This window comes from Pan paniscus, chromosome 1, assembly GCF_029289425.2.
Source record: "Pan paniscus chromosome 1, NHGRI_mPanPan1-v2.0_pri, whole genome shotgun sequence".
In the NCBI taxonomy this organism is placed as follows: domain Eukaryota; kingdom Metazoa; phylum Chordata; class Mammalia; order Primates; family Hominidae; genus Pan; species Pan paniscus.
Genome location: NC_073249.2, coordinates 222,281,472 through 222,295,961, shown reverse-complemented (window position 1 = coordinate 222,295,961; position 14,490 = coordinate 222,281,472). Strand labels below are relative to the sequence as shown.

At 48.6% G+C, this 14,490-nt stretch overlaps 1 protein-coding gene across 8 annotated transcripts in view; it reads right to left on the bottom strand.

Moving 5' to 3' along the window:
* Positions 1 to 14,490, bottom strand: part of NPHP4 (nephrocystin 4) — a 135,913-nt gene that overhangs the window by 74,408 nt on the left and 47,015 nt on the right. For all 8 annotated transcript variants that reach the window (XR_008621169.2, XR_004670107.3, XM_034954042.3 and 5 more), the window contains 2 exons: positions 13,788 to 13,969; positions 12,823 to 12,949 (listed from right to left, as the gene is read on the bottom strand). Coding sequence is in view for 6 of the 8 variants with exons in the window: in XM_034954042.3 (XP_034809933.3) it covers positions 12,823 to 12,949; positions 13,788 to 13,969 (309 nt within the window). In the remaining 2 variants the exon portion in view is untranslated. The remainder of the gene's footprint in view (positions 1 to 12,822; positions 12,950 to 13,787; positions 13,970 to 14,490) is intronic.

Sequence of the window (14,490 nt, the reverse complement as noted above, 5' to 3'; positions counted from 1 at the left end):
ACAGCGGGTCCGACCAGGAGCTCCAGTTAGAGCTCTTTCCACTCCTAAGATCACAGCTGCACTGATCAGTAAGTGCTGCGGAGCGCTGCCTAGACCAGAGCCACCAGAACAGCCCAGAGGAAGGAGGAGCAGCTGTCCACTTCCACCTGGGACTTCCAGCCTCTGTGTCCCATGCGCAGGAGAAACAACCCCCAAGCAGGAGGTGGTGACTGGACCATGAGCACAGTGCTCCACTTCCTACAGTGCTCCACTTGCTACGGCTTCCCCCCAGCCCTGGCTAACAGAGACAGCTGCACCCTTCAGGGGTGACAAAAGTAAAATGGGGTGGCTCCCCACTGCTCCCAGTCCCGGGCTTGGCTAAGGCAGCCAAGGGCATCCCTCTTAACACTGCTGCCTGAGGGCATGAACCCAGGCAGCGTCGGAAACGCAGCCATGGTCACAGCGAGGAGGTGGCCCGGAAGGAGGACGCGTCCCACTCTTGGTGACGAATGGACGCCCATGCCCTGCCTAGGATGGGTGGAGCACAGCATCCACCAGGAACAGAGATGCCCAGAGGATCCAGGAATTTGCGATGCCTGGGAGCGAAGGAGGAGGCAAGACTCCAGTGGTGGTGGCCAGGGGTCCTAAGGGACTTTGCTTATTTGGCTGGACATGCCAGTGGGGAACAGCCACACCAGTGTCACTGCCCAGACTGCACTCAGGTCCCACACAGATCCCCGCATGTATGCGTGCACTCAAGGCCTCTAAAATCCGGACACAGATGGCCCCATGGTCTCTACTGGGCTAAACCACAGCCAACTTCATACACAAGCAGATGTGAATACAGAAAAGAAAACAGTTCTTGTTTCTTCCAAGTTAGCCTCTTCCAGACTGTTCCTGCCAGATGATATCCCATCCTGTTATATCCTAATAAAAATTTAGAATCGGCATCTTGTTTCACATTAATCTCTTTTCCCATCACAATCGGACTTCAAACCATTCACTTCTGCAGAGCCCTTTGCTGCAGCTAAATTCCAGATCATGGGCCAGGTTACTGCCACATTCACGCCCCCATCACAGGGTGAGCGGGGATTTGGGTGGTCCCTGGCAATTCAGTGAGAAAACACCCACACCATGGAAGGACATAGAATCAGAAAAGTAAGAAATGGAAGCATATGACTCTAAGCCACACTTTCAACATTTGCCAAATACAAAAACAATGTCTTCCTGTTCCCCGTCCAGTTAGCTGACAAAAGATTATAAAACAGTGCTGAGCAACTATAGCATACCAACGACATGGTGATTATAACTCCACTGCTTTTTAAAAATCAAATTACAGCCAGGCACGGTGGCTCACGCCTGTAATCCCAGCACTTTGGGAGGTCGAGGCGGGTGGATCACCTGAGGTCAGGAGTTCAAGACCACCCTGGCTGACATGGTGAAACCCCATCTTTAGTAAAAATACAAAAATCAGCTGGGCATGGTTGCAGGCACCTGTAATCCCAGCTACTCGGGAGGCTGAGGCAGGAGAATCGCTTGAACCTAGAAGGTGGAGGTTGCAGGGAGCCAAGATCACACCACTGCACTCCAGCCTGGGCAACAGAGTGAGACTCCATCTCAACAACAAAAAAATCAAATTACTATAAATGTATTAGGAAAACTTGTCACTATAAGGATTCAACAATGTCTAGACTACTTTTGTAAACAGTTATCATCATAAAATACAGAAGTGTATTATTACAGGATCAAAAACAAAATAAAGTAAAATATGTATCTACGTTTTCATGCTATCTATACAACTTCTAATTTTCCACTTAGGGGATTCCAATATCTAATTTTCCAATTTCACAGTTCTTTTTGGTTCTCCATCAGTAGATGATCTCCTCTGTGCAAAGTATCTGTCAGTTACATAAACATGCATTTTTCCTCACTTTTCTGTTTAACAGCTTTAATAACAACAACAAAAAATCTGTGTAGCCAATTATTGATCATTCTTTCTGAGACCTCAACAGGCGAATGAGGGCCTGGTGGGAAGCCAGTCGCCATGTATTTGCCCACACTTGCTCACTGCCAGCCCACAGAGGGACCGGCAGACAGGAACTGCCCGAAAACCGCCTGGCTCTGCAGAGAAGGCCAAGCACAAGCAGAGTCACAGTGAGTCTAACACGCTCCTGCAGCCAGTGGATCCTAGTGCTTGAGATGACATCCACTACTTCATCATTCCTTTTCCTGCCCAACTTGGGTTTGAATTCACACAAACTGAAAAGAAAAAAAAAAGCCCCAAATACACCAAATTGCTCCCATTTAGACTTTTTAAGTATAACAGCACCAAATACACAAGTACAAATACACAAAAGACAAAATACACAATACACAAAAGACAAATGAGGAATACACTTGGATTATGAGTCAGGTTTTGTTGTGGAACAGAAGTGCCACACTTGCATTTACCACGCAAAGCCGCTCACAGAAAACAGGCCCTTGGCCTTTGGAAATGCTACAAACCAGAGTCCCTGTGGCGGGCTCAATGTGTCCTCCAAAAAGATGCTCTCAGCCTAATCCCCGGAACCTGTGGCTGTGGCTTTGTTGGAAACAAGGGTCTCTGTGGATGTGATTAGTTACAGTGTTGTGGGATGAGATAATCCTTCATTATCTAGACTGGCCCTAACTCCAATGGCAAGCATCCCTGTAGGAGCAGGGGAGAGAGAGACAGACACAGAGGGAGACACAGAGAAGAGGCCACATGACGAGGGGGCAGAGAACGGAGTGATGTGGCCACAAGCCAAGGACAGCTAGGAGCCCCAAAACCCACAAGAGGCAGGGAGGCCCCATCCCACAGAACCTCCGGAGGAACTCAGTCCTGCCACACCTGGGGTTTCCTCGGAAGGAGCTCGGCCCGCCACACCTGAGCTTTGCCTGAGGAGGATCTCGGCTCTGTCACACCAGGGGTTTCCTGGGGAGGAGCTGGGCCCCACCACACCTGGGGTTTCCTGGGGAGAAACTTAGCCCTACCATACCTGGGGTTTGCCAGCAGAGCAGATTGTGGACCTGTGGCCTCAGAGCTGTGAGAGCACACATTTCCGCTGCTTTGAGCTGTGGAGGGTGTGACACTTTGTTACAGAAGCCACTGGAAAGTCATACAGGCCCTTGATGGCTTCTGTCCTCAGATCAACCTGAACTTACTTAGACGAAGGTGAAAACATCACATTACTTCACGAGCTTCATTTTCTTTAGATTTTCAGTAAGACCTTTTCACTCTTGCCTAGGCACCCAGCCTCTGGCCCTGGGCCCAGTTCTGCTGGGACCTCCAGCCCCAGGAACTGGGAATGCACAGTGAAGGGGATGGCGGCCGTTCTCTGGGTAATGACAGGGTGGGGTCCCCGCCAAGCAGCGCACTCACGCTCCACTGTCTCAAGGCCTTATCCAGATAGAGAGCTGGGCCCAGGGGAACTGCCACCTCGATGGAGGTGACATGTGGCACTTGGCTGAGGACAAATTTTAAAAAGACAAACTACTGCGTCAAAACATCTCTGAATGTTCCTAGTATCACACAAATCACAGAGGACATAAAGAAAAAAGAGAGAGAAATGTAGGTCTATAATTATGCAGACGAAGGAGACAGGGAGGCCTAAGATAAGTGTGAGGAAAGCAGCTCAGGCCCTGGGCTGGGAACACGCGCAGTCACACTCACGTGGTGTGAGAGCCACAGCAGGGACAGGGCTGACCCCTCGCAGGCACCATCCACCCTGTGCACCAGCTCCCACCCTGTGAAATGACCACCATACAGGCGCAGGAAACAGAGCAACCAGCCGCACACGGCGGGTGGCACAGACCCAGGAGCATCCTTGGAGGTGGAGCCTGGTGTCCCCCAGGTGTCCCCCAGCAGCATGACAGGTGGGGCACACAAGCAGCGGGTGGCTCCGGAACTCAGAGCTCAGGCCACGGGCTGAGGGCAAGTCCTTCCCGGTGGCTCGCTCCCTGGCCGGCATTCTCCCTGAAGGACACGGAGCTCTTGGCCCTTGAGGCGAACTTCACAAGGCCAGAGAGACTGAGCCCCACCAGGTGAAGAGCTGGGGGTGGCAGGCAGCCAGGCTGGCGTTGGTGCCTCTACCTCCTGGCTGAGCAGCAGGAAGAACCAGAAGCCCAGAGGTCACAACAGCGGCACAGCCACTGCCAGCAACAGCGGAGGTTCACAAGCCAGATGCCATCAACCAGAAGTTACTCAGTCCTCAAATCGGATCCAGTACATGCAGAACTGAGTCCAAACGAGACGGACAGCAAACCCGGCAGTGGCTCCCAGACATTCCTGGGGGAAAGGAACCCTAACCACAGGCAGTTAAAGTCATCTCCTCCAACCCTCTATGACACAGGCTGTGCGCTGTCATTTAAAAGCAGAGTGAAATTTAACCCTTTTCCCATTTAGAAAAACAAAGCGCAGCTGGCTGCCAGCACTCATTTAATTTTACATAAACGTGCTCTTTGAGGCTGAAGCAAATCTGACTGATTTTCAATGTGAAAATAAAATGTAAAAACTGTTCTTGGAATTATTTCTAAACAGAACATCAGAATCGTCTGAATCATCAGAATCGGCTATTTTGGAAAAATCGGATTCATCAAACGAATCTTCGGCCAACAACTGTTAGAGAACGATGTTAACACCACGCATAGGAATGTTACATTTTCTAGAATTTGACATTTTCATTGACGGAAAATTACTGTATCTTGTATATGGAAATACCACTACTAAAAACATAATGCTATAAATAGAATGATGTCTTTTGTTTCCAAAGTCAATATACTCGAGCAATGCGAAAATAATAATAAAAGTGAGATACTTCATGGCAAAGCTGCCGCAGGATAAACATTGCAGCCACAAGTGCCCCCAGTATTCTCGGGGCAAACTGGAAAAGGGCTAACAGGCAACATTTTCATGTTATTCTACTGAGTGCAGTAATTATTTTTAAAAATATACATGAATAATGAAAAAACTGTGGTATGGTTTTAAAGAAATTTCCATAACCTGGTGAAACTCTTCACACAGGGTAATAGGTTCATAAAGCCTTGGTCCTCTGCAAAACAAGCATCAACTTGACAATGACTAAAAGAAGCAACAGCAAAACTGTCACGCATTTGGAGCCATGGCCTGGGTTGGGCCGGTGTGAAGCTCTCCGCCCTCTGGAGCAAGTCTGGGCCCCAGCGGCTGGCACGTGGGCACTGCAGGGCCTGGGTTGGGCAGGTGTGCAGCTCTCCGTCATCTGAGCCTAGTCTGAGGCCTGGTGGCTGGCACGTGGGCCCTGCAGGGCCTCTACTTCTCACCCCAGCTCCACTTCCCTCCCTGCCCTCACTGGGTCTCACAGAGCCAATGAACACTGGGGTCAGATTCAGGGCCCAGCATCCACTGCAGTGGGCACTGCCCTTCCACAAGGCCTGGCTCCAGGAAGCAACCCCCACCTCAGCCACACAGTAGGGCAACAGGAAATCCCATTCCCCCATGCCAGTGACTACACCAGGGAAGGGGCTCACGTGAGGCTGGCCCCAGGCCTGCTGTGAGACCGCGTTGTCTATGAGCTCGGATTTAGGGAACTTGGGAGCAAGAAGCTTTCTTTCATTACGGGCCACCAGCAGGGAAAAAAGTTAGCCCAACGCTGTCGACAGTCACACCCCCACCAGGACCCCAGGGCACAGAAGGAGGGAAGAGGACAACAGAGGATGAGGTGGGGCCAGCAGAGGGACAGAGAAGAGCTGCCTGCCCTGGAACAGGCAGAAAGCATCCCACGTGCAAGAAAAAGTAGGCCAGCTAGACTTAAAATCAGAACTACCACTCATCAAAAGATAATGTAACATTTGGGGTGCTATAATTTTAACATGTCCCCCAAAAGGCATGTGTTGGAAATTTAATCCCCAACAAACCAGGTCTGGGAGGTGGGGCCTCATGAGAGGTGATGAGGCCATGAGGGTGGAGTGAATGGATGAATGCCATTGTCTCGGGAATGGGCCTCTTCTACAAGGACGAGTTCAGCCCCCCTTTCTCTTGCTCACCCTCTCTTTGCCCTTTCGCTAGGGAGTGACGTAACAAGAAGGCCCTCACAAGATGCTGGCACCTTGATCTTGGACTCCCCATCCTCCAGAACCATGCATGAGCCAATAAATTCTATTCACTATAAATGACCCAGTCTGTGGTATTCAGTTACAGCAGCAGAAAACAGACTCAGACAGGAGCAACCAGGGAAAGGGGACACAAATCTCCCTGCTTTACTCTTCATAATTGCAATATGAATCTACAATTACCTCAAAATACAAAGCTTAATTTTAAAGACAGCATGCGGTATATAATAAGAGCTACATAAAATGCTAGTAAAATTGCTTAAATAATAATGACTGTCTACAAAAACAAAATAAAAACACAGTGCTAATTCAGACAATATAATGAAAGAAAACATCCCATTTACAACAGCAGCACAAAAAATTAAATACCCATGAAAAAATTTAATAAGAATTGTTAAAAATCTACATTTTAAAACCATTTTTAAAATCATTCCTGAAAGACACAAAAATAGACTTGAACAAATGGAAAGACATCCTGTTCTTGGTTAGGGCAACTAAACATCCTTGAGATGTAAAATTCTCTCTAAATTCAATCATAAATTTACTGCAATCCCAATTTTTAAAATGCCAATCAGCATTTTTTGGAGCTAGACCTCTTGATACAAAAGTTAATCCAGAAAATAAACATGCAAGAAAAGCTAGAAAAGCAAGGAAAAGAAGAACCATAAAGCTGAAATTCCCTTACCAAATGCTAAAACACACAACAGAGCCTCCAAAATTAAAACAGTATGGCCATGGTACATTAACAGACAGGGCAGCCCATGAGAGTAAAAGTCCAAAAACAGATGCACTATCCATAAAGACAGAGTGTGTGATAAAGACAGCACATTAAGTCACCATGACAAAGGGGGACTTCTGAGTAAGTGGTAGTGGGACCAGATGGCCACTGGGAAAAGATAAAATCAGATCCATCCCTCACACCACAAACAAGAGATCTAGACGAAAAAAAAAAAAAAAGGCAGGAGAAACATTGCACGAGGAGAAAATATGGGTGAATTCCTCTATGACTGGGGAACGAAGAAAGGCTTTTTCCCTGACTCAAAATCCAGATACAATAAAAGAAAGAACTTATATATCTGACTACATTAAAAGATGTTTTAATGTTTACACAGCCAGAAAAAAAATAAAAAGATAAATGACAAAATGAGGAGAAAATATCTGCACTATTTATCACAGATAAAGAGCAAATATCCTTAACATACAAAGAACTTTTAATATTTGATGAAAAATGCAAAAACTCTACAGAAAAATGGGCAAAATAAGTAGAGATGAAGATGAGTCTGAAGCATCTTCTGAAGCCAGAAAGTACTCAAACACAAAACAGGACGAAGGATGCCATAGGACACAGGGGCCAGCCTCAAGGACTCCATCCGGCCAAATCTGGGACAATTTGTACCAAAATAATCAGAAGCAGTGACTTTGAAAACAGGGATCCCTGAGTCCAGACCCATGTGCGCTTGATGGACAAGTCAACCATCTACCCACCAGTGAGGAGACAGGGGGCCCTGGGGACAGGAGGTGCCATGCCAGCTGCAGGTCTGTGGGAAAGCTGGGCTGGGGCTCCTCCTCCTGCAGGAAGCATAAACGACGCCAACCCAAGGGGGACAATCGGATGAGGAGCAGATACCCACGTGGTCTCAGAGTTTCCCCACAGATCAATTATTAGCTGCATGGAGGAAAAAAGGTAACTCTACAGTGGAGATATCAGCAAAGATCACCACAACCAACCTCGCCCAGGATGAACACATGCACGTCTGGATGTGGGACCCAAGGACTGCCCCTTGCTCACACGGACCACTACCAGGAAGGCACAACCTGACTCCAACTATGAGGAAGCATCAGATGAACCCAAGCAACATACGCATTAAAAATTTTTTAAAGAAGGGAGACTAGGCCATGCACAGTGGCTCATGCCTGTAATCCCAGCACTTTGGAAGGCCAAGGCGGGTGGATCACAAGGTCAGGATATCGAGACCATCCTGGCTAACATGGTAAAACCCCATCTCTACTAAAAATACAAAAAATTAGCCGGGCGTGGTGGCAGGCACCTGTAGTCCCAGCTACTCAGGAGGCTGAGGCAGGAGAATCGCTTGAACTCAGGAGGCGGAGGTTGCAGTGAGCCGAGGTCGCGCCACTGCACTCCAGCCTGGGCGACAGAGCGAGACTCCATCTCAAAAAAAAAAAAAAAAGGGAGACTAAAATATTAAAAATAAAATCATAAATGACAAAAAAAAAAAAAAAAGCTGAGGAACTGTTCCAGAATTAAGGAGGTCAAAGAGACACAGAAACCAGACACAAGACATGATCCTGAACTGGAGATGGTACTGGAGGAAAGGCCATCAGGGACACACATGGATCAGTTCAACAGACCCTGGAACATGGGCCATTGATTTTGTTCCAAGAATATGAGTTAATACATAAACAATAAATCAGGCAAATCTTCACCCCTTAGAGATTTGGGGAGAGGGTTATTTTGTCATGTGACCCACAGAAAAGGACTGTATTCACCCCCAGAGGCCCAGGAGGATGCCCGCTTATTCAGACATGAAACACAGCCAAGACACTGGATCTGGTGATTCTTGCAGGTTTGCCCCTGTTGCATTTCATGCTCATGTTACAGGGAATTTGCTCCATCACTCATTCAGTCAGCAAACATTTCTGGAGCCCACACTTGCATGCATAAGACATTTCAAAAGAGGCAGTGCTGTGGCAGTAAAATGAGGTTGCACTGTCCCCAGGATCCTGGGAAGAAAGTGGTCTGGACAGGAGGGACTACTTCTTTAGTAGTTTCTTTCGCTTCTTCACAGCTAACCCAAACATAAATTACAGGAAAAAGGTTTTAGATGCTTTGGTTAACTAAAAAATGCAAGAAAATTAACAGCAGATTAAAGTCAGTGAGTGTGTCTTCGCAAAACTTTTGTTCCTAGTTTGTTTCCAATGACTACAAAATACTCAGGACCCAAAGAATACGTGCAGACTCCAGTGCCTGGGTGTGCCCTGAACACAGTATTTGTTCCATGTTCTCATCAGCCCAGGTAGCCTCCTCATCTGTGCATACCATTTACAGATGAATCCTTCCACAAAGGGCCCCTAGACACCATAGCTTTTGCCTCCTGATCTGATGCATAAGGCCAAGTGAAGCAGCTGCCAAAAGCCTGGTGCATTTTGGCTCTCCCAGCATTAGGAATGTGTGATGAAGGCAGCAGGGCCACAGGGAGAGCAGATCCTCCAGTCAAAGGCAACATGAGGAAGCCACTGCCAGGGAACAACAGACAGGCCGCCCAGCTCATGCAGGAAGACGGCTGTCACAAGTCACTTTCCAGGGAAAAGCACATTGCTGGGGTTTGTCCGTTTCTGATGAAGTAAAATACTTAAAAAATGTACACCCAGGCTGACTGGATGTTTGATGATACTAAGAAATGCAGTCAAGGTTAGGTGTGATGATGGTGTACACAGTGACACTCCAGAGCCCTGTCTTTTGGAGAGATATGGTGAGCCATCTGTAGATGAAAGGATGCAATGTCTAGGATGCGGTCTCCAATAGCCCTGGTGGAACGGGACGGGAGAAAGAGATGAGACACGAGCGATAAATCGGGGGTTGGAGGTGGGTGCAGGGAGCGCACCACATGCTTCTCCACTGTTAGCTTTGAAATTTCCCAAAATAAAAAAGTTTTTTAAAAAAAAGAAATGTTCATGCCAAAAGGTTTACAGATGAAATAAAATGATGCCTGGAATTTGTTTCAGAATAATTCAAAACGGGTTGTGGGAGAGGATATAGAAGAAGCAGATTGTCCAGGAAGCTGGCAGCCGGGGAAGCTCCGTGGGGCCCATTGCACCAGCCAGCCTGTTTTCAGCTGTGCTTACAGCTTCCACCACGCAGGGTCCTCACCAAAGACAAGGAGGAGGACGCTGCAGCCGGAAGGCACGACCACACCCAGCTGAAAAAATCCCCACCCAGCTGAAGAAGGCTGCTCTGGGAGACGCTGCTGCAGACGGGGTGGCTAAGGTGGGAGGGCCCTGCCACGGCCCGCCCTGGGCCTTCCAAGGAGCGCGCTGGGCTCCTCTACCATAGCCACCGTCACAGACGGCCCCGCCATTGTGCCTTTCTCCTCTCATGTCCCACTCAATTCCAGTTTCACCCGGTGGATGCTTAACCCACTTCCAATGGTTCCGCACAGGAAGCAATTTTTGTGTGGAAGGTCATTTCACACACTGCAACATTTCCATTCCAGATTTCACCCAGGAAAGCGCACTTGATGACAGTAAAGTGGAATCCAGTATTCCCAGTTACAATCGACCAGCACATCAGAAAGTACCAATGACTGGCTGGGCGCGGTGGCTCACGTCTGGAACCTGAGCACTTTGGGAGGCCAAGGAGGGCAGATCACTTGAGGTCAGAAGTCTGAGACCTGCCTGGCCAACGTGGGAAAACCCCGTCTCTATTAAAAATACAAAAATTAGCTGGGCATGGTGGCCCGTGCCTGTAGTCCCAGCTACTCAGGAGACTGAGGCAGGAGAGTCACTTGAACCCAGGAGGCGGAGGTTGCAGTGAGCTGAGATCGCGCCACTGAGGGGCGAGAGAGTGAGACTCTGTCTCGAAAAGAGAAGAGAAGAGAAATCAGTGACTCCATAGCCTCACCCGCACCCGCACCACAGACGCCCGTGAAGCGGCCACCATCGAAACCACCTGTTGTCAGGAATTTCAGATGAGGGTTAAAAAAGAATAAAGTATTGCTAAGACATCTTGGTTTCAGCATACAGATGTCATAATCACAAGTAAATTACAATTAATATTCTCTAGAAGACACTGAGAGTGAGGCGCCAGCCCCCCTGCTCCTCCCCACCTCCCCCCACAGCCCCTGGGAACCACACATCAGCCATCAGGCGCTGCCAGGACACCCTGAGGCCATTTCTCCTCCGCTCACTCCCCAGCCTGGGCAGCCCCATCCCTCCCCATGAGCCACACCCACCCCAGAAGACCCCTCCCACCCAAGGGTATTCACAAACAGCTGTATTTTAGCTGAAATTTCTGGTCATAAGTAAAGAAAAGCAGAACTGGAACAGTTTCATTAAATGACTGTGACTGCGTCAGTCCACAGAACGCTTGGCACCTCTGGATTTTTGCACCTAATTAGGACTCGGAATCATAGGGACCGGAGGCATGGACACTGGCAAGGTCAACTCGCCACTACCAGAAGAGATTAGAAACACCAAATGGCAGCTACACCCCGACACCCTGCTCTCCAGCCTGAGGCACACCCTAAGACCGTCCTCAGCACCTCATGCTCCTTCACAGGCTGTTCCTGAGAGAGCGGCCCAGTCACGATGGCAGGCCAGATCGCCACGGAAGATGTCTTGTCAACCGTTTTTTGGTTTCTGATTTACTTGTTAAAATGATACAGAAGTACCCCGATCTGCAGTTTCAGTGACCCTCAGTCAACCTTGGTCTGAAAATATTAAACAGAAAACTCCAGAAGAAAACAATCCCTAAGTGCTAAATTGCGTGCCACTCTGAGCAGTGTGATTAGATCTGGCATTGTCCCCCCACAGGGCGTGAATCATCCCTCCGTCCCGCATATCCACACTGTAGACACCACCCACCCATTGCAGTTGAGAGGTAGAGAGAGAGACTACGTTCACTTTTATTACTGTATATTATAATTGTTCTATTTTATTGTTATTGTTGTTAAATATCTTACCGTACCTAATTTATAAACTGTGTCATAGGTATGTATATGCAGGACAAAACTTAGCATGTACCGTGTAGGGGTCAGTACTACAGAGGTTTCAGGCCCCCACTGGGGTCTTGGAACAAACGCCCCGTGGAAAAGGCAGAACTGCATTATTGACTTTTTCAAACAGAAAACTAAATCTTAAGAACAGCAGGATTTGGGTTTTTCAAAGAATCTACATTAATATAAATGATGTCCACATATTTTATTTCTTTCAACTGAACCTATAAATTCTTACTCTTAGTGTTCTATAGGTATAGATAAAGTTCCCTATGAGAAGCCATCTCTCATTTGTGCAAATTCAAGCTTTACCACACTACTGTCATATAAAAATACATTAAAATGGCCTCTTTTTTCAAAATAATTAGCGATTCAATAATCATGAATTAACGCTATTATGATACATGAAACTTACTGACCTATGCATTACTCCCAGCCAGCAGAATGCACCTGTGATTTATGAAATATGTATTTGACCTTCGTCCGGTTTCCTGGTATACAACTCCTGAAACCCCCGGAATCTCCGAAGTGTTATCTTTTGTGTGCTAATGAGATGACCGTGGCTGGTAGCCCCTAGGTGGCTTCAGGATGGGGCTGCTCACAGAAAGACCAAGGCAGGGGGAGGAGAGTGACTGAAGGTTACATTGATCATCAATGGCCAATGTTTAATCAATTATGTCTACGTAATGAAGTTTTCATCAAAACCCAAAAGGACTGACTTCAGAGAGCTCTGGACAGCTGAACCCATGGAAGTGCCCAGAGGGCGGTGCCCAGGAGGGCATGGGAGCTCCAAGTCCTTCCCACATTCTTTGCCCTCTCCATCTCATCTGTATCCTTTGTAACATTCCTTACAATCAGCTGGTAAATGTCAGTAAAGTGATTTTTACTTATTATTTATAATAATCATGCCTGTTTTTAATGGAAAAAGCATTCATGCCCACTACATTTATCCTCACACACAGAGTTCATCACCAGAGGAAACCGAGTACAAAAGGGCTGTTCTTACATTGCCGTCCACTCCTGCAGGGCTGCTGAACACGTACTCCAGCTGGAAGATGACCGCAAATGCAGGGTGGCCGACCATCTCTGGGAGGCGGAGGCGGCTTCTCAAAACCAGAGCTTGGCTCCCAGAGCTGGGTCAGAAACACAAACCAGGGACGCATTAGAGCTCGGGCTCCCATCCTTCCCGCATCCACGTCGACCACTGTCAGAACAGTCAAGGGGACACCCTGGGGGACACGGGGTGCTGCTGCAACAGCAAGTCCACCATGTAACACTGCACACTCTTCCAAATGATTCAGAAATTCCCCAAAACATTGCTTTTTAAGAGATGGGGGTCTCACTAGGCTGCCATGACTGCTCTCAAACTCCTGAGCTCAAGCAATCCTCCCGCCTCAGCCTCTCATTGCTCTTTCAACGCATTTCCAAATTACCAAAGCTTGCCTGCAGGCCTGATACGGCCAAGTTACCAGGAAATGCCACAGAGGATGGAGGCTCCTTCCTCAAGGCTGGCCTACGGCAGAGGACACCTGGCCTCTGCCTGGCACCATGAGAGAGGAAAGGCATGACGCCCTGCAGTGATGTCTGTGACACCTGATTTGGGAAGCAATGGATTAAACAGAGCAGCAGGTCTTGCTGCCCCCCGACTCTCCGTCCTATGAGAAACTAATCACAGGGCACGCCTAGAAGGCAGCATCCAAGGCCTCCGTAGACCCTCAGCAGCCGCAGCTGGAAGCATCCATAATGCTAACCCCCAAATTGTCAGAGCACAAAAGGAAAAAAAAAGGGGGGGGCTTTTTCCAAACTTCCAACTCCAAAGTTTGTTCCTAATGGGCACAACTTCCAAGAGGAAAGAAACACAAGGAAGAACTCCCACGTGGGTGAGTCAACACCTGACATGCACAAATGACCTCATTTCATCGTGATCCCTTGCACATCCCCACCCATCCCTGGGGACCCAAGAGACAATACCTGGTCTTGGAAGAGGAGACCACTTTCCTGCTGAAGCTAGCTGAGCGCGTCAAGGCCACATCCATCTCAGGCACCAGTACAACGACCTGCGGCCTCTGCACGAAGCCCAGACCGTTGTGCACGCCCACACGCAGGCGCCGCTCCAGGATCTCCAGGGCACCACCGTCCAGTGGGCCACATCCCTGGAAGAGGCACAGAAGGAATGAGCCCCGGCACAGACGGAAAGAGGGAGCTCGCCAGAAGTCCCTGGGGGAGGCGAGCAGAGAGAAGAAACTGGAGCAGAAGTTGCAGATAACTGCAGATCAGATGATCCTTAGTCAAGATGAGTGCAAGCAAATGACAGATACAGCACCCAATCCCAGCCACTGGCCTTGGGGCACTGCCCGGGCAGTTCTGGCATTTCCAACACAGCATGATCCTCTCAGCAACGCACACCCTCAGATGCCTTGATCCCCAAAACCCGACACTAGCTTTCCAAGGCTGGGCTGACCATTCTCAAGATGCAGCAAACTCGTACTTGGCTCCTTCAAGACTCCTCCAAGGTCCCATAGCCCACTCCCCCAGAGCCCCCCTTTCCCAGAGGCTGCTTCCCCAGAGTCCCCTTCCCTGGGGCCCAATTCCCTGGACAACGATGGAGAGGTGCTCAGAGGCAGAGCTCATCACATTTCAACTCTGTCTACCCAGAGACCTGAGACTGGGTGTA